This window comes from Rousettus aegyptiacus, unplaced genomic scaffold, assembly GCF_014176215.1.
Source record: "Rousettus aegyptiacus isolate mRouAeg1 unplaced genomic scaffold, mRouAeg1.p scaffold_m13_p_7, whole genome shotgun sequence".
In the NCBI taxonomy this organism is placed as follows: Eukaryota; Metazoa; Chordata; class Mammalia; order Chiroptera; family Pteropodidae; genus Rousettus; species Rousettus aegyptiacus.
The window spans coordinates 47,608,506-47,635,647 of NW_023416310.1; the positions used below are offsets into that span (position 1 = coordinate 47,608,506).

Sequence of the window (27,142 nt, forward strand, 5' to 3'; positions counted from 1 at the left end):
GGTTGGTAGATTCAAAAGCAGAATAGGGTAGTGGGCAGGTCCAGACTTTGGAATCCTAATTTGATGGTTTTTGGGTAAACTAACTGTTCTGAGCCTCAGCTGTTAAACCTGTATGAAGATATGAACTTCTGGCTCAAAAATCAGGGTAAATGCTCATCTACTTGTTTGATGCTAGAGCCACTCACTGTTTAAGCCTAAACACCTGTTTGTTCTGATTTTATATATTTTTAAGACAAATCATTAAATCAGTGGGGCAACTCCCTTTTGTAAAATGGGGACGTCAAGGCCAGACCATGATGGGAGCTTGGTCTCTCCTCGGCTGAAGCCTTGATTGGCTGGCTCGACCTACCTGAGGTAGCCAAGCCAGTCTGGGACTGCGCAGTGCCTGCTGTTCCTGTTGTGTTTGTGCTTGGGTTGCCCTTAGGGATGGCCTCTCCTGACTGACAAAAAATGGCACCCCAAGGCTTGTTGTCTGCATGCAGACACAAAGCAAGCTGTGGTAGGGGCAGCAACTTGCATGGCCTCCCCCAGCAATGTCTAAGTCCAGGGACAGGTCTAATGCTTCATTCACCCTGTTGATGTCATTCAGGTTATCCACCTCCTTCCTGCCCTCAGTGCACTTTAGCTGCAGAAAGGCTTGGTGACAGACGGACAGATATGCCACCTACCATTTACTATTCCAGTTTCACCATCTTTTATTGGATACAAAGCCATAAATTCTCTGATGCCCATGTGAGTCTTTAAATACATACTCAGGTACATTCTGCAAAGGGCATCTAGGGGCGATGTGGAACAAAGTGCTGGGATGGTGATGCCTGGGTAGGGCAGATAAGTGGGGCCAGGGAAGGGCCCCCTGGGGGCTGGAGGTACAGGCACCACTTCAGAAACAAAATCAAAAGTTGCTCTCCACCCCTCTGCCTGATTTGCTTGGGGTGGGGTAGCTTCCCTCTCACAGCTCAGGCCCATTGCAGCCTGGCTGTGCAGGGAGGCAGAGCCTGGGGGTCACTTGTGGAGGTCCCCACCAGTGGTTCCCACCAGAGCCAAGCCTACCGGCACCAGCCACAAGGCAAACCTAGGTCACGTCAGACCTCTGCACCTGAATGCAAGACCCCTGCCAGGGCAGAGCTGAGGCTGGGAAGCCCAAGGCCAAGCCTCCCTGGGCTCGCCAGTAGTGGACTCGTGATGAGGAAGGCTGCCTGATTGTCGGGGCAGTTGGGACTGGCCCAGGTCCCAAGGAGTTGGGGAGGGAATAGGAGCTGGTTGCCTTAGTCGGCCCTGGTATTCTGATCTTCACCCAGTCCTATACCTTATCCTCAGGCAAGGGCTGTAGATGAACACACTTATCCAGGAATAAATAAATACACATGATACACAGCAATATATACAGAAATGCAGGCCGGGGACAAGGCTGGGTGAGAAAGCATGGCCACCAGGGCCAAAGACATGCCAGGCTCCTGGGGAAGGGAAGTTACACTCATCAGGGACTGACAGGCTGGGACAGATCCCATCAGTCTGAGTTTAGTCCTCTGGGCACTTGGGCCCTGTACCCACTCACCATCTCTCCTGTGATCACCCCAAGTCCTCCAGGAACTAGGTCTTTGGCACCAATAGTCACTCTGGAAAGGTCTTCAACTTAGCGCCTTAGAGGGATTGGGGCCTGGGCAGCTCCCCACTGTGGCCCAAAGGACTAGAGACCAGGACCAGGGGCACAGTTGGGACCCAAAGGCAAAGGATAGAGCCAAACCTTTGAGGAGCAGGCCTTGGGGAAGGAGGTGGCTTTTTTTTTCTTTTTTCTCTTAAAGCATCTCCTGCGGGGCTGGCTCAAACACCACTCTCATGGGACTAGATAAACAAGCTGCTTTGGTCTTTAGGCGGTTTCTCCTGGCTGGTGAAAAGCCATGTTCTGAGCAGCCCACTCCCTCTCCCTCAGGGATCCAGACATACACAGCATCTCCTCTGTTCACAGCCCGAAGAAAGCATGACAAAGTCATCAAGCCAAGTGTGCCGAGAACCTTCCTGGAGCTCGGTGGGGCTGGGCTGTGTGGCAGGGAGAGGTGGTAGGGACACCATCCATGGAACCTCTACAGATGGCTGGGTCCCTGGAGTAAAGCCTGCCTTGCTTTGCTCTGATATTCCTCTTTGCATCATTAGGTGTGAGAAATATGGAGGGCTCTCCTTTGGGTGAGTGAAGGATGAGGTGCTACCAGGGATGCCAGGGGCCTTCCATCCCTAATCCCCATCCTCAGCCCTAGCTGACGTTGACAAGTGGCACGTCCCAGTCAACAAAAGCTCCCCCTGGTTCCCATGAGATGCAAAAAATAGCATTGAGTTGGGGGGGGGGGGGCTTGAGACCTGTGTCATGTGCACTCTCACACATCCTTCACATAATCAGCTGGAAAACACAGGTTGGGACACTTGGTGGGTTTCCTGGAAACATCTAAACCCATGAGAAGCGAACTTCCCACCTGCCAGAGAGGGAGTCCTGTTCACTCTGCTGCCCGCAGTGCTGGTGCTGCTCAGGGTGTCTGCACAAATGAATGAACCTACTACTGGCATCAGCCCTTTCAGCACCACCTTTCTCCCACTCTAGCTCACTACCCATGCACCCTGACTTCCTTTCCCAGGGCTGATGCTGGGCATTCCAGTGGGTACCCACCCAGGGAGAAAATGCCCAAAGCCTTGTATTCAGGGATAAAGACTTTCTGGGGAAGAAATAGTCCCTCAGTAGGGCAGGCTCTGGCTGGCCATGCAGGGCATCTCTTTGTGCTTTGTCCAAGAGACAGGGAGGGCAGCACCTCTGGTCATGGGGTCGTGGGGAATGGGCTACAGAGGGTGCAGTTGGAAGGCTGGCCTGATGTACCCAGGGCATCCAGGCCCTGAGTGGACCTCCACCTCCAGGCCAGAAAAGTTGTGCTTCTTCCTGTGACTCCTTGGGCCAGGGCTGGGGATGTGGGAGTCGGTGGAGCCAGCTGCTCTGGGGTGGGTTTACCACACAGCCAAGGCTTTGTGCAAGACCTAAAGGAAGTTGCCAACATGAGACCCTTGGTATCTGGGTCTTCAAAAGGCAGGGACAGAACAAGCCATGGGAAGAAGTCGTCAACAATGAAAAGAGCCAGGCCAGCTGGGTATGGAGACAGGGAAGCTGGGTGCGCTGTGGTATCTGTGGGGCCTACCTCTGGAGGACTCGTCACAGGGCAACCAAGGGCTGGGTCCTGAGGTCCAAGCCAGGTTGTGGCAACAAGTTGGGCCCCTGGAAAGGACTACGAAACTAGAGGAGCCCAGCCCTAGCCAGGACCAGCACCTAATAGTTAGGGCTGAGATTCAGTCCTGTGCAGGAGAGAAGAAAACCCTAAGCTGGATCTAGTGAATGTTTGAAAGAACTTTCCAAATGTGGGTAGCAGTACCCACAACCTCTGAGCCACTGCAGTTCTGCAGAGGAACTGGGAAGGCCTGAGTCTTTTGAGCCTTAGTGCTGGGACCTGGTCTTGCATGCAAATGCCAGTAAAACCCCCCACTTGCATTCTGTGTCTTCTCAGCCAAGCAGCTGTGGCTTAGGCCCCATAACTGCCTCAGGCAGAAGGCTCCCAGCAGAGCTCTCAGCTGATGGGGTCGATGGAGACCGAGGAAGGGGACAAGTCCAGTGAGGGGGTTCTTTCTCTCCAACCTAGCTCCCTACCAGGGTCACATCTTTAAGCAAGCTAACCAAACAAGGAAGAAGCCAAATCACCCTCCTCCTGGCCTCTCCCAGGCCCCAGCACAGGGGGTGGCACAGTGACTCCCTCCCACCTAGCCTTGGGGACTCAAAGGCCATCGGAGTCCTGCCCAAGCACCTGGATTAGTACGTTCCTTCTCACATGTGACAGAGTTTCCCAGGGTGGGGAGCCTTGCCCCTCTAGAGGCTCAGGATTACTGATAGGTATGGAAACATGCACCTTTTAGCTTGGAATTTAGCTCTGGTATGTCATGGGGTATGTGGTGGCTAGGGGGTGGGGTCTTGTCTTTTCTACAGCAATAAAAACTTTTCTTCTCTTCCTGGCAATTTTCCCCTTTAGGGAGGGTGGTCTCAATGTTCCGTGGAGGTCAAGGCTTTGCCCTTCCAAGCCCACTCCCACTATCTCACTGTACCCCTGCCCCCCACCTTTGGCTGACCACATGCCCAGACCCTTGGGCCTATTTGTTATCCCTGGAGAATGTGGACCCAAAGACCAGGTGGGCTGTATGAAGAGGGTGCCCCCACAGAAAGCTGGGACAGGGAAAGGCGAGGAGAAGAGCCTTCCTTACCAAGTCTGAGCTGCTTTGCAGAGCTCCCTCTGGCCTGGGGTCTAGCAGAGGTCCCGGACTGGGAGACTGGGCCTCGGGAAGGGGAGGCCTGCCCAAGCAGCCAAGGAGCCACTGGGTGGTTATTGCAAATCCTTGGGGTAATGACACCAGGTGCTAGTGGTGACAGCTCCTCTCTGGCTGTGCCCAGATGGCCGTTCCAACTGGGGGTGGGGTAGGGACCAGTGGGTAGCTTCTGTCCAATCCCCTGCCCTGGAGAGGCATGTCTAGGGTCAAGCCTGTGGCTCCACTGTCCCAGGAAGAAGACAGGAAACTGTCAACCCCTCCTTGGAAGCCAGGAATAACACTAGGCTAGGTCAAGTACAAATCAGGGTCCCTCTGGAGGTCCAAAGAGAGTGCCCTGGTGTGGGGCTGGCAGGGGCCCTGCCGCCCCCCACCCGGGTTAGCAGCCGCCTTCCACCTTGATGTGCAGGATCTTAGAGAAGCCTGGCCTCCGTCGCAGGGCCTGCAGACCGAACCCTGGGTTAGTTCCCCTCAGGGTCAGACAGGTGGGGACTTCCCATCACCAGCCCCAACCTAAGGATGCCACTTGGGATCTTGGTTGTCCTCTGAGCCAATTCCTCACCTGGAGTTTTGTCACCATGTCCTCAAACAGCTTCTGGGCCTCAGGACTGTTGGGCTCTTTGAAATAATCGGCAATCCCAATCTGGACCACAATGGACTTGAGGTTCCGGCAAATGCCTGGGAAAAGGTGGGTAAGGGAGGGACCCATGTTTGGCCTGAGCAGTGGGGCTGCCTCCTCTCCTCTTACTAATGAAAGCAGAGCCCTACTAAGAAAGTAGTCAAATGCCAGAGGCTGAGAACATAAAGAGAAGAGCAGACCCATGCTGTTCAGGGGCTCCACTGGACAACGGAAGAAGGTGGAGGGTGAGGTCCAAGAGCAAAGGCTGCAGTGGACTCTGGGATGGTGAGTGGGCAGCAGCCAAGTGTGCAGGCGCTCTGGGAACTTCCCTGGCAGAGGGGACAGTTGTGCTATGGCCTGGGCATTTGGAAATGAATTACAAGCACGGTGAGGATGATGGGTCTTGGCTGGTAGCAGAGTACTTAAAGGACTGTGTGCTGCCATGAGTCAGGGGAGGAGGAGTAAGAAGGTCAGGAGGCTGAGAGGGTCCCAGAGGTCATGGTTTTGGAGACTGAGCAGTTCCAGTGGTCAGTTCAGGGCAAGGCCATGAGGCTAAAGGGGAGGGAAGAAGAGGGTCCTGGAGATCGTAAGGTCAAGGAAACTTCAGTATTTGGGACATGGAATCCTGCCAGGGGCCAAATGGTCCTAGATGATTGTCTTGCCTGATGGTCCTGGAGATCGTAAGGTCAAGGAAACTTCAGTATTTGGGACATGGAATCCTGCCAGGGGCCAAATGGTCCTAGATGATTGTCTCGCCTGATGGCTGTGAGCAGCCTGAGTTGGGCACTTATGTCCTCAATGAAGGTAGAAGAATGACCAGGAGCGGACTAGGTAGCTGGAGCGAGGTAGGGCTAGAGGATGTATGACTTGGCGTCTACACCAGGGGTAGGGGAATCTTTCCCCTGAGGACTGTCTTCAGGGACTGATTATCTCATTTAATCCTCTCATTCTAGAAAGTCAGCTTAGAAGATGGAGACAGAACCCAGAGAAGTATAGTAACTTGCCCAAAGTCACACAGCTAATAAGCAGTAGAATCAGAATGGAGACCCAGGTCGGTCAAGCTCCAGAACCTGGTGCCCTTAACTCATCTGTTCTCTTGCCTCTGCCCTTGGCTGGAGGCACACAAGGGGTCAGATGGTGCTGCACAGCTTCTGTCTCCAACGTGGGTGGAGCACAGACCAATAGATATCTGTTGAACTGAACTATTTGGACCAGATGCTGGCAGGCCTTGAATGCTGCACTGCCCTCAGAAGGCACTGGTGGCAAAGCCAGGACTAGAACCCTGGTCAGTCTAACCTTAGCACTGGAACTTGCTCTCTAGGAGTGACAGGAAGCTGGGTATGCTACATGCTGATAACGCATGGTAAGAGGTGACACTTGTACCCCACCCTACATTCCCCATCACTTACTGTTGAAATGTAGCAGGGCCTTCGGGGTGACAGGGGTGGCCGTGAGCACCAGCATTTCCAGTCCCTTCAGGCCTTCCCGACAGACCTCAGTTGCCACCTCCTGAGTGATCTCTGACACATGGTCCAGCTCTAGGACCTGCAGCCGCATGCAGTTTCTCGCTAGGAAGAGGGAAGAGGGGAGGTCCTGCTGCAAACTCCCCAGGTCGCCTCCTGCCTAGTGCCCTGATGCTCCCGCCACCACCAAGGCTGCAGCCCCAAACCCCTCTGAAATTTCAGTGTTGCACCCATGACTGCTTGCCATTACCCCCTACCCCAATCCCAAGGAAAGACTCACCGAGCGATGCCAGGCCCTGCACCCCACAGCCGGCACCCCCAACCCCCAGGGCCCGGAGGTGAGGCCAACAGCGACCGATCATCTGCAGGCAGCGGTTACTGAAGCGTGTGGGCTGCTGGCTGGAGAATAGGGGGCAGGAAGGGCTGTCAGGGAAGCCACTAGTTGCATGACTCCCCAAGCCTGCTCCTCCTTTGGACCACACTCGGGTCAAGGGCCCCACCAACCACTCAGCTGCTCAAGTCAGACACCTGGGATCACCCCTGACTCCTCTCTCACCTCCTGCTAAGATCTATGAATTCTAATTCCTAAATAAGTCTTTAACTCACAGCTCAGACCACTGTCAATATTCACCTGGATCATCTCCCTAATTTATCTTCCAAGCTCTTGACAGTGAGCCAGTCATTCCTACATTCTCTCACTCAGTCATTAAACAAATGTTTCTAAGTGTCTACTACAGCCAAGAACAACTGAGCTAGACCCTGGAAACATAGTGGTGATGATTCAGACAGGGTCCCTGCCCTCAAAGAGTAAATAGGAAGGTGAAGGGGGGATAAAGAATGTTACCCAACTGACGTAATCCTGTTTTTTAAGATCTAAAATACCCCAACTGCTTTCGAGATGAAATGAAAAAAATCCAATCCCCTCAGGCAAGGCCTTCCTGACCTTGCCTCAACCTGCCTCTCCACACGCACAACTTGGTTATGCCCACCACTCACACCAAACTTGCTGTTTTCCTGAAAACGTCATCCCTCAACACTCGCCCAGGCCACAGACATCACTCTGGCTTGGTATTAGGGATGTGGAAACAGACATTCACAGCCTCTGCCACAGCGGTTGGGACAAGTACCGTAAGAGTGGAGGCAAGGGAGTAGTGACAAATTCTACCAGGGTGTATTTAATGAAGGGACACAGAGTGAGGGCCTGGAGAGCAAGACACGGGGGGCAGAAAAGCCTGATATGTTGGAGGAACTCCAAGGAGAGCCATGAGTGATCTCACACCCTGGAATCTCCAACAACCAACTCTTTAATACATTATACATTGACTGCCCTGAATGGCCTTTCATATGCCAAACCAATCCGTCTACTTCTAGGTAGTGTTTACCCAATATTCACTGCAGTCTTGGTGAGCGCATCTCATTTGAGCCAGCAACAGTCCTAATAAGGTCAACAGATCCCTAATATCACCTTCAATATACAGATTGAAAAAGTGAGGCACAACTGAGGCACCAAAAGTCACACTGTTAGTAAGTGAGGACGTGACCCCAGGTCTGATTTAAAGCCCTGCTTCTAACGCCTAAATACACGGATTGATGAATGTGAACCTATTTCCCCAGCCAGCTGGTAGAGTGGGCCCAGATAAGCTCAATTCTCAGCCCCAGACCACGTCCAACTCTGTCCCTTCCCCACCCCTGCCAGGGCTCACCAGGGGTGAAGTGGCGCCACCTGGAGGGAGACAATCTCTCTGCAACCTGCACCAAGGGCCCAAATGACCTCATGGCCTACAGGGTCTGTGGAGCTCCTGTTGAAAAGACAAAGCTAGGGCCACCTACCCTGGTGGCCTCCGCTCCCTTTTCTGGGACCACAAAGCCCTTGGGTCCCTTTGCCTGAGAGCCATTGGGGAAGAACATGCAGGGTCCAGGGATCCCTTGGGCCAGAGGCCAAGAGGGTATGGGCCTTCCATCTGGTGGGGTAGACCCACCTGTAGGTGACAGCCTGCAGGGCACGGCAGTAGCAGCTGGCCAACCAGAGTGAACGGTCGGTGAGGATGTTAGGACAGTGGGAGATGCGCAGGATCAGCAGGTTGCCCCCCGCCGCCTTCAGCAGAGACTCCAGCCCTGCTTCCAGGCAGCCCCTGGAGATGGTCAGGATCAGGAAGCTGCTTGTGGCTACCTCCTCCTCTGGGAAGCACCCCACATAATTCTGGGTCTTTGGCCCAGGAGCATCCACCCATCCACCCACCCACCCACCACGGCCTCACCGGGTGCTCCGGGCATACTCCTCCTTGCTCTCCTTTTTGCCCCGCTGCCGGGGCTTCAGGTTCTGCAGTGTCAGTGAATGGGCCTGGGTGCACCACTGAGCCAGCATTGACAGGAACTATAGAGAGAGAGGGGTTACCTAGGCATGGGGTGCTGAGCTTGGATGGTTGGAGAGGGACCAGCTCCAGGATAGGAGGCCTCATGAGAGCATTTCAGGGAGCCAGACAGGAGCTAGGGTATTATAAGCATTGCAAGGCCAGACCTGGAGGGGCTAGATTCAGAATGGGAAGATCTTTCAGAGCAGGGGTGAGTGGGGGGGCAGGGGCAACGGGCAGGGACAGGCACCTTGGAACAGACTCGGGCATTCTCGAGCAGCACCCGTGTCCAGACGGCGGGGTGGCGGGCCACGAAGCGCCAGTCCCGACAGACCTCGGCGGCATGCAGCAGTGTACGTGTGTCCAGGTAGGTGAAAATGCAGAACAGGGCAGCTCGCATCTTGAGGATCTCAGGGCTGATGACCTCGTTGGAGCGGGAGGGGCTGCCCCTCTCTGCTCGCCGACCCCGCCCACTGCCTCCCTCAGGGCGGGCTGCACAATACCAGAAGGTCAAAGGTGAGTGTCAAGCATCAAAGGACAGCATGGGGATGTGGGTGGGGAACTGGGATAAGGTGGGAGCTATAGGAGGAAAGGGCATGAGACACTCATGCTGGGGAACCAGCACCTTGGAAAGAAGGACAAGGGGCCTCTGCTTCCCCTTTCTCTGCATTACCCCCGTAACTAATTTTTCAAATTAGGCCTTTCCTCAAGTAAACTCTTTTTAAGATCATATATCACCACATAGTCCAACTCACCGCCTAGATGAGGCAGCTGAGTCAAGTTTGGAGAAGGAAAGGGTCTAGAGGGTTATGATATGGATGGATAGAAACCAGGCCTCTGTGAACAGAAGGCAGGTGGAAAGCTCCCCAGGGCAGTCACAGAGGCATAGCCATACACCCTGACCCGAATCCTCTCACCTTCTCCCCTGACTCACCCATATATGTGGATGACCTTGTATGCGTATGGGAAGGCATGCTCTCCAACTGCTCCAGGGGCCTCAGTATCTGAAGTCAACACTCAGCTACTCTCCCATAAGTGTCAAGGAGCCCACACATAAATGGACCGACCCCCTAAGATATGGCATCCTTGTGCAAAGTCCATCCTGAGCATGTTGTAATGTCACATAAGTTCCTGCCCCAGGCTTGCAGGGTGCTATGTGGAAGTGCATCATTCTCACTGTGGGAAGTCTGAGGCAAGGGGAAAGGAGGTGCAGGAGCCCAGGAGACATACTGCCTCAGCCCTGTGTTCCCTCAGAAGGCCAGTACCAAGTACCTGGTATCTTTACCCACCCACCCAGGACTCACCTGAGAGTCGGCAGCTGCTCAATGGCCCAGCCATAGCAGGCCCAGGGCGGGGGGCATCTGAGGGGCCCTCAGCCTCTGACTCAGTGGTTCGGGAGCCCACATCTGAGACGTCACCCTCTTCCCCTTCTGTGCTGTGTCGGCGGGGTCTTCGCTGCCAGTTCTGGATGGCCTGGCGCCGCAGGCCTGAGCTTCGAGTAGGTGGGGCCCGCTCTGAGCCACCATTGGCAGCCTGGGCCCGTGTGCCCAAGCCCCCAGGGCCATTGTCCTCTGGGGCCCCCTCTTCTGGTCGGGGTAACTCCAGACTGTCACTATCATAGCAGCCTGAGCTCTGAGATGCAGCTGGGACTCGGCTGGAGGCCCTGGGATGGGGTGGACCAAAGAGTAAGGAGAAGGGAGGGCACCAGGTCTGCCCAAACTACCCCTACCACCAGCCAAGGGAGACCCACCCACCCTACTTTCCAAGAACCCCCTCTGAATATGGAAAGGCAGACAGAGGTGATCCAGGGAGGATGGGGGTGGGAGGTGCCAAGCCTCCAGACGGGTCAGCCATCCAGTGGGCCAATGGAATTTTCCAGGGTGAGGGTGGGCTTAGTGGGGTGGGCTACGCCCAAGGCTTACCCTGTGCTGGGAGAGGAACCATGCCGTGACACTGCGTATGTGCTAGGCATGGCCGAGCCTGCGTGGTGTTCTCGCTGTGGGCCCCCCAGAGCGGGAGGGAAAGGAAGGGAAGCAGAGGAGGCAAGAGGATGAGAAGAAGCGGAGAAACAGGGCACAAGATGGAGAGAAGAGAAGAGAGAAGGAAAAAAGTTGGGAAAGATGGACAAATAGACAGACAGACAGCCCAAAGAGGCAGGCTCACCAGCCCCCTCCCTGCAGCCACCCAGCACCCCAGGCCCGGCTCGTGGCTCCTGGGCTCTCATTTACAGAGATGGACAGAGACAGACTCCTGATTCACACCTCACTATAGTCTCAGGGGCCTGCACTTCTGCCCAGTCAGAGGGTCTGCCCTTTACACCTAGACCCTTACTTCAGGCCTGCAGTGTGCTCACAGGGAAGAGCCAAAAAAGGGAAGCATGGAGCATTACAGGGGGGGATGTCAGGCCACATGTGAGAGGAGTGTATGGGGGCCAGGTGTGTATGGAGGAGGTAAGACAGGTGGGAACTCACCAATCTGCCTGGGACTCGGGTCCCGGGCCCAGCACCACTTCCCCCAGCTCCACGGCCCAGGCTGGTACTTGGTGTGCTGCCACAGCTGCTGCTGATGACCTGCAGCTGCCGTTCAGCGCGGTCAGCCCGCTCAAGGAGCTCCTCAATGAACTGCTGCAGCCGCAGCTTGGCGCTGGCCTCCCGTGCCGCTGTCTCCTTCAGGAACTGGTCGATCTGCACCACCTCCCTGGGCACAGAGCAATCTCTTACCCCACTTCCTTAGCCTAGCTGCCCAGCCACCCTCTAGAGGAGGCCCTGGCCAGAGGGGAGCAACATGGGTACAGCTGCCCACTGGGTCTGCTCATGGTCACGTGGGTACATGCAGAACAGGCCCAGGCACCCTTCCTCACATAATGGCACACACAGAAATGCCCAGGCACCCTTCCTCACATAATGGCACACACTCCATCCAGCCAGCCCCAAACACAAAATTAGACACCTCTGCTCCCCACAGAAATCCTTAGGCATAACAGTCACCTCCTCCCTCCAGACACACTCACGGGTGTACACAATCACGTAGCCCAGTACACAGCCCCACGCACTCCTATACCTGTACACACATCATGTTCATTCACAGGCACACAGTCAGAGACAGGCACAGTACCAACAACACACAAACACGCGAGCACACACACACACACACACTTTCAGAAATGTTCTCAGATGCAGAAGCATACTTCCAGTTATACCAACCTCCAGGAGTTGCACATACACGCAGCACACTTAAGAGTCACAAGAGTATTTACTCCGGAATGCATTCAGTTGTTCATGCATCCACACAACCTTGACTGAGGACCTCCTTGGTGCCAGGCACTGTCCTAGGTATTGAGGACTGGGCAGCGAACAAAGCAGAGAAAAATTCCTGTCCCCATGGAGCTTATATCACTATGAGGACAGATTAATAATACCTACATATTTCATAATTCTACATTTAAAGGCCAGAGCAATAAGGAGACACCAGCAAAGAAGACCGAGAGGAAGCACACAAAAGACAGAAGGAGAGCCAAGAAGACTGTCCTGGAAGCCAAGTGAAGAAAGTGTTTCAAGGATTAGCTGTGTTAAACGCTGCTGACGGGCCAAGTAAGATGATGGCTTGGCTTTGGCAACTTGAAGGTTGGTGGTGACATGGAGGACAGTGGTGGAGGTGGGTACTTGATCAAGAGTGGATTCAAGAGAGAATGTGAGGAAAGGAATTGGAGACAAAGAACACAACACTTTCACCAATTGTCCTCTGTAAGGAGGAGAGAAAAGGGTCAGCTCAAGGGGGACGTAGGGTTATGTATGGCCCATGAGAGAAATGAGCTTGTTTGTATGCTTTTAGAAATGACAATAGATAGAGAAAATCCGATGAGGGGAAAAGGAGAGGTGCAAAATGGAAGAGGATCCGGTGCCGTAATGCAAGAGCTGGCCTTGGTTAGAATAGAGAAGGATGAGAAACCGTCTTCAGAGGCAGGCATATGGCCATACTGCCATGGTCTGGCAGTCCTAAACACATACTTATGACACCAACTTGGCCTCACATGCACCATCATTACATGCTCATGGCCACAGATCCCATAAGCCATGGCCACATACACGGACACACTCAGAGCCACACTCACAGTGGTGGCAGTGACACACAGTCACCCACTCAGGAACATTCGTGGGCACGTCTACCATAAGGCCCTGCGGGCCACTCACTGCTGCTTGCGGCTCAGCTCCTGCTCCTTGTGCACCAGGTCCTGCTTGAGCGAGGCCAGCAGCTCCACACTCACGTCCACCTGGCGCGAGAGCTCAGACGCACGCTCCTCCAGCTCCTCCTTCTCACGCCCCAGTCGCGCGCTTTCCTGTCGCGCAGTCTCCAGCTCCGCGGCCTTGCGCTCCAGCTCGGCCTGCAGCCGGCCCACCTGGCCTGCGATCTTTTGCTCCACCTCCTCGCTTAGCCGCTCCAGCCGCCTATCCACCTCCAGCTTTTCCAGCGCGCGGATCTTGAGGCGCGCCAGGCCTTCCTCGTAAGCCACATCCGCGGGTGAGGGGGATGCGGGAGAAGCGGATGCGGGCCCGGGACAAGAGCCGGGGCCAGAGCCGGGAGGTGGCGTCGAGCACGCGGAGGAGGTCACAGACTTGCGGGCGAACAGCTCCCCCAGTGGGATCTCAATCTCACGCAGCGCGTAGCGCGCGGCGGCGGTGGGCACGAGGCCCGGCTCTGCCAGCTCCTCGCAGGGCAGGCTGGCAGGCACCAGGTCGCCGGGAAAGTGGGCGAGAGGTGCATGGTGGTGGTGGTGGTGTAGCAGGTGGGGCGCGGCCGGCGACGGCGCGGCGGCCTGCTCCTTGCCCTGGAAGGACGTGCTCTCGAAGACCTCGCGCCGGGCTCCGGGCACGGCCAGCAGGGCGGCAGGCTCCGGCGCCAGCGGGAAGCCTGAGGCAGCGGCGGCTGCAGCCGCAGCGGCGGCGCCATCGCAGATGCTGTTGGTCTTGGAGAGGATGTAGAGCGTCTCGTAGGTGTGGCTGTACTCCAGGTGCGCGCGCAGTGACGACAGGCTCCGGAAGCGCTTGTGCTCCCCGCAGCGGGGGCAGCGGTAGGGCAGGTCCAGCGAGGCCATGGCCCCGCCGCCCGCGAGGCGCCCGGGCTCCACCGCGGCCGCCCCGCCGGTCAGCCGGGCGCACTCATGGGGGGCCGTGGGCGAGCTCCCCTGCGGGATCAGCAAGCCTCAGGGCACCCGTAGCCAGGGGCAAGGAGACTAGAAGAGAGGGAGGGAGTAAGTCTTAGGAGGGGGTAGCCCCGCACCTCCTCCTCCCCACCCCATATCTCCCACCCGTGAGGAAACTGACTTCCAGAAAACACATGCCCAGAAGAGAGGGGCGAGGGGAGACCCATGGCCTAACCTTCCAGAGGGGGCTGGCCTGCTCTGGTACCTGTGTGAGGGCCTTTACATGTAGAGAGTGAGAAAGAATAAGAATTATTTAAGAAAAAATAAAGGCATTAGTTTTATTTTTAATAGTTCCAACGTGGACATAACCCAAGTCCCCATCACCAGCAGAATGAATAAACTGTGGTATATTCATAATAAAATATTACCCAGCAGTAAGAAAAGGAACCACTGGTACATGCAACAACATGGATGAATCCATTCAATGTATGTTACACGAAAGAAGCCAGACCAGACTGCATACTGTAGGATTCCATATACGTGGATTCAAGAACAGATTAAATTGAAGATGATAAAGTCAGACAGAGGTTACCCCTGGGGGAGCTATAGACTGAGAAGGGGTAGGAGAGAACCTTATGTGATGCTGAACCTTCTGTCACATTCTATACTTTGATCTGAGTGGTGGTTATACAGGTGTATAAATATGTAAACAAGCTGTGCACTTAAGATGAGCGCACTATATGTATGTTATATCTCAAAAGAAAATATCCTTAAAAGAAGATACTTATTTCCATGCCATGCAAACCACACCCATAAGACAGCCTGGACTATTGGCACCATGTTGCAGTGACCAGGATGTTACTTCACCTGATAATAAATAACCTCTGTATGTATGTGTCACTGTTTGTTCTTCTCCCTGCTTCTGTACCACATCCTCCCATCCCTGCCACTCCAGGCACCTAGGTCTTTTTTCTTAGATTTCTTTGCTAGATTGGTCTCCATTAAGTGCCCTTGTCCTCCCCCAGGCCCTTTTTGCAAGGGCCACGATATTTGTCTTCCCCAGGCCCCTTCTGGCACAAGTCACCAACCACACTTCGTGGAATCCCACCCCTGGTCACCCTGAACTCCTGCTACTCATCCCTTCCTATCTCTGGCTTCTGGCCACCCCTCCCCTGCCTCATGGGGTCTAGACTCCATTCCTCACTGCCATCTACTTCCTAACTGCCCACAATCGAGTTTCAACCACCCTCTGCTGTCTGTGCTCCACCGGGTCACAGACCACTGTGTGGTAGTCAAACAATTCAGCTGATGCCAAGAGTCTTTACCCACTTGGTCCTTTGGCTGATGATACTCCTGATCCCTCTATCTTCATAGGCTGCCCCTCTTCTTGCTAATCTTCCCGTATCTCTGATAGGAGGTTGGCCTTCACACCCTCTTTGCCTCTATTCTCCTCCCAGGCAGTCTCATTCACTCCCATAGATTAACTCAGACCTCTAAGCCATTGAGTCTCATTTCTGCCTCCCCATCCCCACCTGCTCTTGAGTTCTGTTTGCTCTGGCATTTTCACATGGATATGTGGGTGGATGTAGGTTTCCTTTGCCAGCCCAGAACCCAGTCCTCCTCCTGAGAATAGCACCCTGCTTACACCTTGGGGAACCATTCTTCCTTCCCCACTTCCAGTCCATGCTCTAGGTGGGGGTTGATGGTCCACCCCTGGCTCCAGGGGTAAGAATGACATAGGCCTGGCCAGTCAGAGTCCAGGGATGGGCACAGATCACCCAAGTTGAGTTAATGAGTCTTTTCTCATTGAGTCAATGAGTCATTTCTCCAAGACTTCTCTGGAACTAATGAAGGAAAGCATTCTCTTCGGGTCAAGTTTCTAAGCTGATGGGGAGGGTCAAAGCTGTGAGGGCCACCTTTGGGAGGAACCACCTGGGAAAGGCCAAAACAAAGAAGCAGAACTGGGATGGAGAAAGAGAATCCTCACAGACACTGTTTGAGATCCTGGTCTGTTCAGTTCTATAAGCAAGTCAACTCCCTTCTTTGCTTAAGCCAGATGGAATTGGTTCTGTGTTACTGGCACCAGGAAAAAGTCCTAACCCTGAAATTAAAATCAGAAAAGGAATTTTTTAAAAGTAATAGACCCTAAGAAGGAATTAGTTGAACTGAGGGTGGGAGGAGTAAGAGAGTACTGATTCTCTCACTCAAGAGTTGGTGAACCCTGCTACACAGCAACGAAGCAGCTGATTAAACTCTCTCTCTCTGCCTATGGAATGCAGATGATGTTCCTACCAAGGCTGAAACTTTGGAGACTGTAGAAAAATGTCATGATATCAGGGTGTGGCTTTTCCCAAGGCCTCAGTAAGGTCCAAGAAGAAACAGATACACTTTGGCTGAAAGGGACCCATCTAAAAGCAGAAAGGAAGAAAACTGCTTTGCTCAGAGAAGCACTTTGTGCCTGAGGCTAGTAATCCAATGTGGCTGAGAGTCAGATAATTAAGAGCCAGTTCTCTGCTTCCAGCTAAAGTCAGCTCAAGCAAAGACAGGAAGGCTGGAAACACAGAGTGAGACAAACCTGGGGCCTGAGAGGCTCTTGACTCTTCAACCCCTGAGACCCTTCTGCTGTGCCCCCACCCCAGCTCACAGAGGCAACCAATGCTTCCATTATAAGCAGCCTCCCACTGGGCAGGAGAAGCAAATGAACTCTCCCTCCCACCCTAGAGTAGGGGTTTGAATTACCCTGTGGCAGAGGCCCAAGTAGAGGCCACAAAAGCTTGGGCTCCAGGGGTGTGTAGAGCACCAAAGCCTGTTGCTAAGAGACAACCCCTCCTCCCTCCCCAACACCATCACCAGGGACTCCATTCAAGAATTGTAACTTCCAGTGAGGTCTCTAGTTTGGTTAATAGCTCTGGGGATGACTGAATGCAAGCTGACTGAAAGCTTCCTAATGATTAAGAGAATTGTATTGCCAGAAAAAATAAGAACCTGCAAAGCTAGAAAACAAAGGCCAGGGAACACTTAGACTCTAAAGTTCCCCACCCACCAAATCTGCACCAATGGGAGGGAGCTCCTCAGTGGCCGCAGGGCACAAAAGATAATGGCAGCTCTCTGAGACAGCAGAACAAGAGCAGCCAATAGGGGACCAGAGAACCTCATTGTAGCCAACTGGCCAAGCATATGGTCCATGCTATGGACCTATGACCCGAGTTTTTCCTTATCTCCCCTCTTCAACTGGAAGGATGTTCTTTCATTTGTCAGCTATCTTATTTTTTCTCCATCATCGTAGTCTGACCATAGAGTGAAAGACCATGAGAGGCTAGCTCAGTACTCTGCCAAATAGCCCAACAACAAGATCTTGAATTGTGGCTGGATGTGGTAACTGAGTGAGAACTTGGAATGTCTCCTTCTGGAGAAGGGACGGTATGTTTTAAGTTTTGTGAGGGGATAGCTGCATTATGATAAACAGAAATTTTTTAAAAATTACATGAGAAGATCTGTGTAGACCGTAGGCAGCCATCAGGTGGAATGTAGTGGATGTGTATTGTTTTAGCTGCTCAGCTCCAATCCCCCTTCATGGATAGATCCCCAAATATTCGCTTAGAGAACCATTCCCCCACTTTGAATCATTGTTTGGATAGAGCTGACCCCACCTCCTAGCTCCAGGGGCACACACAGGACCTCAGCCTGTACATTGTCACAGTGATCATTCAGTAATGGGCCTGTGCTCAGCTGGTAGAATGTGAACCTAGATCTGCTTCTGAGAGTTTATGTCCTCTCTTTGGGCAAGAAGAAAAAGACTCCCGATGACCTCCCTTGAGCATCCAGATCTAGGCGTGCCTGAAATTTTAACCCAGGAATTGTCAATTGTGAGAGGCAACAAATCCTTTTTGTAGCTTAAATTATTTGAGTTGGCTGCCAGCCACTAGTAATGAGACCCTAGACTAACGCAGTAACCCACGGGACTTCCTCCCGCCCGCTCCCCAGCATCCTTGTTTCCTTCCAGCAGCACCACTGTCCTCCCAGTCATATCATACCCACTGGCCATTGTGCTTTTGCTCTCTGCTAACCATCAAGAGCTGCTGATTTTTCAACCCAATTCTTTTTATGCTTCGTGCCCCTCTAGGCCACTGCCTCCTTACAACTGGACTGCTGGCCCAGCCTTCAGTCTCATAGCCCTGTTCCATCCTATAGCAGGCACCATATTCATCTCTGTCTGCAGATGACTCCTGTTCATGCTCCTTCAGTGGCTCCTCATCATCTGTCAACTGCAGCCAAACTCCTCAGCTTCACGCTTTGGCCTCACTGTGTACTCTTGCCAATTTGAACATGAAAAATGGCCTGGCTGTTTCACTTGCATTTCTTTGATTACTATGGCTGGACCTTTTTTTCACACATTTATCAGTTGTCTATCACTAGTGACTTGCCTATATCACACTTTGTTCATTTTTATATTGAACATTCATATTTTCTTACTGATTTGGAAAGGCTTTTTATAGTATTGATCCTTTGCCATTTATATGCTACCAATATTTTTTTCAAAGGTGTTGACTGGCTTTTACTTTTATTTATGGTCTTCACTGATATATTAAAGTTTAAAGTTTGCTTCAGTAAATTTTTTTTGCTTTTTGATTTTGTCTTAATGCTTAGGAAGTCCATCCTTCCTAAAATTTATATATGTTTTCTATTAGTACTTTATGATTCCTTTTTGTAAAAGTCCAGAAATTTTTTTTTTTAATTAAGGGCTTTAAACAAATAATCATAATGAATCGTAATGCCATAAGCTGCCAATGACTTGGTAGCATGCAAGTACCTCAGTTGTGTGGTTTCCTTTTATATACTAGAGTTTTAGCTATCTATAAATTTTTGGTATGTGTGGTGAGACAAGGATTAAAAAAAAACAACTTTTTAAAATGGACATTTATGTGTATATTCAAAAATAGAATATGATGATTAATTCCTATGTACCTATCTTCCAATTTCAACTATCAGCTCATGGCCAACTTTGTTTTACCTGTACACTGCTCGCCTGCCTCACAATTCCCCCATCTGCCACTGGATAATTTTGAGCAAATCCTAGATATCATATTGTTTCACCCCAAAATACCTCAGTCTGTATATGACAGGGACTTAAAATTCTTTTTTAAAAAACTAATATTTAGTAATTGTTCTAATTTCACCTTCCTCTAGCTTTATTAAAACCCCAAAAGTAGCCTTGAGAGTTAAATTCAAAAGATGGTTTTCTGAAAAGATAAACAAAATAAATAGCCCTCTGGTAAATTCAAAGAGAAAAAAGAAAGACAGAAAACAAATACATAACACTATAATGAGAAAAGGGATATTAATGACAGATGTTTTTTCAAACTACTGATTGCTACCAGGTACAACTCTTGGCCCAAATTTTTGAAAATCTGGATGAACTGTATGCTTTTCTAGGAAAATATAAATTACCTTAATTGATTCAAGAAGAAATAGAAAACCTGAATAGACTAATAACTATAGATAAAACTGAAGAAGTTGGCAAAGTGACCAGGGATATTATAAATAGAATTCAGTTCATATCCACACGACTGTTCATGAACAGGGTTATTCTGTAATGCATGGCAGCCTGGTGTCAGGGTACCTGTATATGCCTGTGCATCTGAGCTAAGTGCTGGTCCCTCCTGTGGAGGCATCTTTTGGCCCCCCCCTACCCCACCCCATGTACCCTTTGCCTGCACAGCACCCTACTAGAATAGGGAAAGGGGAAAGTTTGGGGGTATAGGCCTGTGTGTCAATGTGCAAGGTAGAGGAAAGAAGGGGCTTCTAGCGTCCAGGTGGCTCTTCACCTGAGGCCAACTAGAACCAGTTTCCCTCCATCAGCTGGAGCTGAGGAATGACTATGAATGATTCTTAGTAATATTTTTGCCTACATATACACACCTCGGCATGAGCATGAAGCTTTGCCTGAATGCAGACGTGAAAGGGATGGAGGCAGGGGGAGGAGGGAGAAGAAGTAAAAGAAAAACAGAAGTGTCATCTATTCAAATTCCATCACAATTCTGTATTATGAGCACCATGACATAACAGTCGATTTTCCTTTGTACACTAGTCTCCCCAAATCAGCAACCTCTGCAGCCCTGAGATCTACCTCCTTTTTCAGCCTAGCCCTGCATCCTTGGCACCCTCAGGACCTGTTATGCTCCCTCCCCCATCTGAGATGCCTATCTCAAGTCTACTTTGTTTAAGTCCAGTTCAAGGTCTTCTTTGGGTAGAAGAACCAGTCAGAAGCATTATCATTTTTTTTTTTAATGATTTCAAGTGTCTCAGCCTCATCTCTTCAAACAAGACCAGCCATCTCAAGGTGTGTGTCTTCTCTGGTTCCTGTTAACTGTCACATTCTCACACGTTGGCTGCCAGAAATACAGATAATCTTGCATTTTCCTGACTTCCACTACCACATGGTCACTGAGAATCTCTGCAGTGGATGTTATTATTTTTATCTGTTCAGTAAGTCATCTTCACCTTCTAGTAATAGCAACATCTTGTCCTTTCCTCGGTAAGCTATTGCTCCCTACTCCAAGTGTTTCTGACTGGGCTGCCAGTCCTATTAGGATGGACACACGACCCAGGCCTGGCCAATCATGGTCTTCCATCTTCTTGGCCATAATGATTGACCCAAAGATGGGCACATTCCTCAGGCTGTGCCAACAGAGTCTTTCGCTGGGAATTTATATGAAAGATTAAACAGTCCTCTTGTCCCTCTGGTATCACATGCTGGGATGATCTATGACCTGTCTATGGCCTTGTGCAATCTTTACCCACCATGGAGAAAATTCATGCATGGTGGGGAAAAAATGTGGCAACACTCAGAGTGAGGCTGAGCCAAGAGCTGGAGAGTCCTTACTCTAACTTTGAGAACTTGGGTAGTTATGCACAAAACCCACTCATCCCCACTTCTTTCTAGTTATATGAATCAGTACATATATATATATTTTTTTGCTTAAAGTAGTTTGGGTTGGATTTCTGTCACTTGCAATCAAAAGTCCTGATACTCTTGCAGATCTGTATTTCTAACCTAGAATTCTCTCCTAAGCTCTATTCAAACATAGATTCATTCAACGTATATTCTGAGTACCTGCTTTGTGCCGCGAACTATGCCAGGTGTTGTGCTTGGTATGTTGAGGACACACAGGACAACAAGATCCATTCCTTGCCTTCAACCAACTTGTGATCTCCTGGGGCAGATTAAGATATTAGATGATATGGCCATGAGATAAAAGTAATGTCAGAGGAAGGCACAGGATTTAACACTTAGCTTGAGGAATTGGAGGTTTGGGGAACTCCCAGAGGTGGTAGCATCTAGGCTGACTCTTGAAGAGTAAAGTAGTCAAGTGAAGAAGGGCAATTATGAGGTTGAGGAGGGGAAGAAAGGCATCCTGAGTGGTAGAAACAGCATGTACAAGGGCAAGTGAGAAAGAGTATGCCTCCTTCAGGGAACAGAAACGTAAAACATTGTTTGTCTCAACTACTGCTACTTCCCCAGCACTTACATCAGTACCTGGCATAAGAAGATACTCAGTAAGTGTTTCTGGAATGACAGACTGGCAAGGACTTAATCAGAGGTACAGTTTAGAGAATGCACTACAGAGGGTCAAGGTCAGAAAGAAAGCTGTTGGGCATTGGAAGTAGAAATTGTTAGCCAAGGTAGCAGGAATGCAAATGGGGAGAAGGCTGGCTATAGGAGCAATTAAGGAAGGAGAGTCAAGAAGGCTTGGTGACAGAATAATGGTGGAAGGTATGAGAAGGAAGTCAAGAATCAGGCTCTGGTTTGGGTTTTGAGCATCTAAGTAGATGGGGACATGGTTCAGTAAAGAGGGAAAATGAAAGATGGCAGGTTTTGGGGTGAGATAATTAGTTTGGTTGTAGATCCATGACTTTGAGGTTCCAGTGGGCCTTGGAAGTGGAGATATTCAGTACATAGTTTGCAATATGGAGCCAAAAAAATACGGTTTTGGCAACCTGAGCATGAAAAGAGAAATGGATGACCAGGACCAGGGAAATGGTGCAGAGAGGGGGGAGCAAGGGGGAGAAGTAGACCCTCAGAGAGGCAGAGGAAGGAGAAGAATCAAGAAGTTCTTAAGAACCAGCAGCAGAAATGGGAATTCTGGAGGGAAAATCTTAGGGAAGAAGGATGTCAGGGAAGGAAGGAGTAGGCAACAGTGTAAATTGTAAACAACTACTCAAGAGTTGACAACTCAAGTAGGAGCAGAGGGGGAAAAGGTCCACTGGTGACTTTCAGAGGGGCCACTTTGACAAGCCTGGCTGATGTGGGTTGTGGAGAGAGTGAGGTAAGGATGTGAGCAGAGACACTGAATGGACACAAGAAACTCAACTCTAAAGGGGAGGGGGCAGCATGAGAGAATCCAGAGCAGTAGTTAAGATGAGAGACACTTGAAATTTATAGCAATTCTTTTTTTTTTTTTTTTTTTTTTTTTTTTGAAATGCTTCTTAGAAGCAGTAAGTAGAGAGAGGATAAAAAGGATATTTCAGTGTAGGCAGCTCAAAGTGTAATATGCTAATAATGAACTCACGGTACCACAATACTCACCATCAAATCTGGTTCTTGCTCATGTTTTCCACCTTGACGAATATCTTCATTAACTACTCAGCACCCTAGATGCAACCCCCAAGGCATCTCTTTACTCTCAAAATCCCCCTCAGATTTCACCAATTGCTGATTTTTGTCAATACTATCTTCTAAATATTTGACTATGTCTGCGTCTTGCTTTTCTTATAGCCACTGCTCACGACCTATTATCACCTTCTATCTGGACCATTGATACTGTTTCTAACCTGAGTCTCTAACTCTTCCCGCTTTGAATTCTCATGGTTTCCACAAACAGAGATCCAGTCATGTCACTCTTCTGAAAAAAAAAAAAAAAAATCTCTGAAGGCAGGCCATCTTCTAAGAGGTAAAGCCCACCCTGATCTGCCTGCCCTCAAGGCTGGCTGGAATCTGACCACCATTCAGCTTTGCCAGCCCTAGCTTTTGCCTCTGCTTCCCTCGTGTATCTTTATGCCCTATGGGGTATAGCTTCACCGAGAAGTGCCATGTGCTATCACATCCTCAAGTCTTGGCTCATGCTAGTCCCTCTTCCTGGGACTCCCTTTTCCAACTGATGAATTCTGAAGGCCCAGCTCAAATGCTACCCTTTCTACGAAGCCTTCCTTGATCCCCTCCTCCAGCTCAAATCACATCACAGCATGAATCACTCCTTATCATAACTCTTCACATGTAGCAACAAGAATCACATGCTGGATGGTCGTGGACCTGTTTGCACATCAGATCCCATCCTACACATACACTGGAGGTCAGGGACTGTGCTACTTCTTCATACCTGCCTCACACACAGTAGACATTAGTGTATTCTTAAGAGGAATCATACTGAATAATGGATGAATTGACCAATTTATGTAACCAAAGTGATTTCCACCACTCATTGTTATGGAACTGGGCAAATTTGGTTACCAATAAATCAATCCAAGAATCGCCTCTAATATCAAGTGCTTCTCTGGTTCTGCTCCTGACCCACATGCTGTGTCTTCATGACACTGTTGTTCTAGCAGAGCTCCAATGCTGAAGACTTGTCTGTTTCATTCTATTTTAACCACTCAACAAAAAGATGTTAAAGACAAGGTCTGTGCCAGGCACTGGGGACACAAAGGTGAGTAAGACAGTCAGACCTTCATAATGCTTGTAATCTAATAATCGAAACAGTGAACATTTACCTACTAATTATTCTGGTCAGACATCCCACTTCTCATTTAGTCCTCACAACAGTACTGCCAAGTATGTGGTATCATCTCCACTTTACGATGAGGAAATTGAGGCTCAGAGTGGCCAGTAAGTGACTATAACAGACTGTTGCTTTGGTGGTCCCCAATAAGTCAGGCCTCCCAGTTTTCTTGCCTTTATGTGGCCCCCTCCCACACTAACTCAGCTTGACCACATGACTTGCTTTGGTCAACAGGACATTAGCAATACTGAAGCAGGCAGAGACTTTGATAAGCAGTTGTACCTAGGGCTTATCCTCTTAGCTTTCTCTTGGGATCCAGGTGCAATGTAAAAAACTTAGGCTATATGACTGAATGATTAGACACCATGTGTAAAGACATCTTAAATGATGAAAGGCCATCCTGATATTCCTTTCCAGTCTCTCAGCTGAAAGGTGTCAAATAAGACTACAGCCACAGTCACCGCCAACCCACAGACCATGAAAAATAATAAATCACTATTGTTTTAAGCCCCTATATTCTGGGGGAGGTTTGTTTCATACCAGTGAATTACTGAAACAGTGACAAACTAGGATTTGAACTCAGTACTACCTGACTGATTTCGAAATCCATGCTCTTGTGTCCCAACACTATGTTCCTTCTGATTGGCAATGGAATGTTGCACCAATACCATAATATTCACAAGTTGGCCCATAGTAGCACTCAATGAATATTTGTTGAATGAATAAAGGGTGTGGTGTGCCGTCAAAGAGGTAGGAAAGTCCAGGGAACACAAAGGTAGAATGACAATAACCTTTCAACAATCCTGACCCCCCCCCTTTCTACTACAAATATTCCAAAACCAAAAACAAGCTAGGCTTCCCCAAATCCAGAAACAAGTGTGTAGGTATCACCAAACTCCCTCTCTCTGTTAAATGAAGATCACGCAAAATTGAGACGTTAGCAGAGCTTGATTTTTGATGGTCATTCCCCCTACCCCCAACCCCCCACCATACCACTGGCATCTCCTTTTCCTCTCATTTGGCATTCTGGCCCCAACAGCTTTTTCTCCCTCTTTTCATATAAAATTCACATCCAGGAAAGGAGCAGAGAAACTAGAAATTACAGAAATGAGGAATGAAGATTTGGATATTAACAAACGGCTTCATAGACCAAAACAAATGAAGCTCTAAGATCAGTGCTTTCAGGAGACATCTGGCAGCAGGTGGGAGAGGTATTCTAAGGAAGGGGAGACAAACGGAGGTGTCCCTGTGGATGGGGAATAAAGGAAGGCCCCCCCACTCTCTAAATTCTTCTGAATCCCCCAAGAAGGCAGGGGCTCTGGCTCTCTATACCTGAAGCTGTGGCCCCAGCATGTGTACATCCCAGAATACTCACTCCAGCCTGGTGAAGACCCACAGGAGTCAATGCATCCAGTCCTCTTGCTTCTTGGCAGTCCTGACACTGCTGTTTCTGTCTAAGCTCCCCTTCAGTCTCCAGCTCCTGCATACACACACACCTCCCAAGGTCACATGCACATGGCTCCAGCACCTGGACTCACACCCAGAAAACCACCTGGGCCCCTGGCTGCAGACTCAACGTAAGGAGAGAGCAGGCCCCACTCCTACTCAGAAGCAGACAGTGGGAAATGCACATAGGCACCCTGTCACATATGCAAAGCAATGCAGTGGGGAACATACATCCAGATCACTGTGGGCACAGTCACCAGTGGAAGCACTGGGAGATGAGGAGACAAACATGCGGGCACACACATGCACACCTCCAAACCATCACATGTGCACGCGGGCACGCACACAGACACCCAAACCCTCCCACCTTCAGACACCAGCACAGGTGCCTAGCCAGGCCTCAACACCAAGCCCCTCCCCCACCTTTCAGGAGGAGGTGGGAAGGACTGGGGTTTGAGGGCGCTCCCCCTTCTCCCTCCTTCTGGCCCCATCTCTCCAAGGTCCAGAGTCCCAGAGGTCTGGGGCCCGCCCCGCCCCCCCAACCTGGCTCAGGGAGCGAATGGCTAGAGGGGGATGGGAAGCCTGGTCTCAAATTGTTCTGATTTTAAGTCCTTAAATTAACCCCTTCTTTGCCTCTGGCCTGGCCTGCCCAGAATCCCTCCCCGCCCGGCAGCCTCCGGGCCTCTAGAGGGCTGTGGGGGAGAAGCGAGAGGAAGAGGCAACGGCTGGGGTCCTCCCTGCCTCCTCTCTCCAGGAGCGGTCCCGCAGCGTGCCCGCGACTCGCCCTTACCTCCTCCACCCCGCGGCGAGGCCAGGCCCCGCGGTCCTCGGCTTGGGGAGCAGAGGCAGCCCCCGCGTGCCTGGTCCAGATGCAGGGCCGCCCCGGGGCCTCGGATTTTGTTCCCCTCCGCAGCCTCGGGTGGCCGCCGCGGCTTGCGCCCCCGCCTCCCTCTCGGGGAGGGGGTGGCCAAGCCTCCCAGCAAGTCGCAGCGGGAGGGGCTCACAAGCCGGGTGGGGGAAGGATGGAGGAGGAGGGAGGAGGGGGCGCGCGGCCAGAGGAAGGGAAGGAAAGGGGGAGGGAGGCAGCGAGGAGGTGGGGCGGAGCCGGCCCCTCCTCCGGGGCGGGTTCTCCTGCAAGCTGGGGAGCGGCAGATGCAGCCAGGAGCGGCTGCGCCGGGACCCCACGTTTTTCTCTGAAGGTAGCTTTGATGGGGGAGGGGCCCATGGCACCGCCCTGGGAATGCAGGGACCAGTCAGGCCACTCTCTCCGGAGTCCCTATCTTCCCAGCTCCTAGCACCTTCCAGTGCACTCTTCCTGCCCCGGCACCTCCAGCGGTGTCCTCTGTTGCCCACCTTTGATCCCAACCTCTCCACCCTAACCCTACCATTCTAACTTGGGTCTCCCCACTCGGGGCAAATCCTAGGGTGGGCGGTTCTGTGGCATCGGATGAGGGAAGGCATGCTGCACTACTCCTGGTATATGCGCCACCGTTCCTAAGCAGCCTCCTGGGCTGCACGCCTGGGTTGTGTATTTGGTGACCTCAGGTCAGATGCGTGGTTTCCGAGGAGACTCCATGGGTCAGTTTCCTCTGGGCATCTCTAGGGAACCAGGAGAACAGGGAATGCTGAGAACAGGCTCCCAGTCTTGCCCTGGAGGATGCCATCTAGGAGCATATGTCCCATCACAGATCCTATTCCTCACTTAGAGAAGAAGGCCCAATCTTACCTCAAACTTGGTTAGAGGAGAAAGTCTCGCCCTTGGCTTTAGGCCTATCCTGTTGTTGAAGCAGGAACCATCTGGCTCTCCTAGGCTTGGAGGAAATGCACAGGGCTGAGTGGGGCCTAAGAAATCAGACAGGGTTTTGGGGCTACCAAACCCAGGGCTGAGTTGGGCTTTGGATGTGGAAGAGGAAAGATGGCAGTTCAGGCTAGGGGTAGTGCATGGGCAAAGGTACAGAGACTGGCTTGGCCCAAGCTGAACACCAAGGCCACGAGCAGCAGTCCAG

The 27,142-nt window shown here is 51.2% G+C and overlaps 1 protein-coding gene across 5 annotated transcripts; it reads right to left on the reverse strand.

Annotated features, from left to right (window-relative positions):
* Positions 1-677: 677 nt before the first annotated feature.
* FBXO41 (F-box protein 41) lies at positions 678-26,195 on the reverse strand. 5 transcript variants are annotated; one of them, XM_036224129.1, is made up of 15 exons: positions 25,927-26,195; positions 22,502-25,170; positions 14,150-21,128; positions 12,965-14,004; positions 11,246-11,471; positions 10,697-10,770; positions 10,079-10,437; positions 9,025-9,266; positions 8,682-8,797; positions 8,403-8,555; positions 8,127-8,222; positions 6,704-6,822; positions 6,370-6,528; positions 4,904-5,019; positions 678-4,783 (listed from the first exon to the last, which is right to left on the reverse strand). In XM_036224129.1, the coding sequence occupies exons 4-15, from the start codon at positions 13,864-13,866 to the stop codon at positions 4,721-4,723; spliced, it is 2,625 nt and encodes an 874-aa protein (XP_036080022.1). In that variant the 5' UTR covers positions 13,867-14,004; positions 14,150-21,128; positions 22,502-25,170; positions 25,927-26,195; the 3' UTR covers positions 678-4,720. The 5 variants fall into 5 exon arrangements, with proteins under 5 accessions (XP_036080022.1, XP_036080024.1, XP_036080023.1 ...); XM_036224131.1 differs by lacking the exon at positions 22,502-25,170 and having other exon boundaries at positions 14,150-14,191; XM_036224130.1 differs by lacking the exon at positions 14,150-21,128 and having other exon boundaries at positions 25,023-25,170.
* Positions 26,196-27,142: the final 947 nt, after the last annotated feature.

What these genes read in the sequence shown, in the direction of transcription:
- FBXO41 (XM_016130643.2), bottom strand. Translation starts at nt 13,866, where the DNA reads ATGGCCTCGCTGGACCTGCCCTACCGCTGCCCCCGCTGCGGGGAGCAC. An exon ending in GAGCTGAGCCGCAAGCAGCA is followed by an intron (nt 11,472 to 12,964) that starts GTGAGTGGCCCG and finishes CTCTGTGCCCAG; the next exon opens with GGAGGTGGTGCAGATCGACC. An exon ending in CTGCAGGCTGTCACCTACAG is followed by an intron (nt 8,223 to 8,402) that starts GTGGGTCTACCC and finishes TCTTTTCAACAG; the next exon opens with GAGCTCCACAGACCCTGTAG.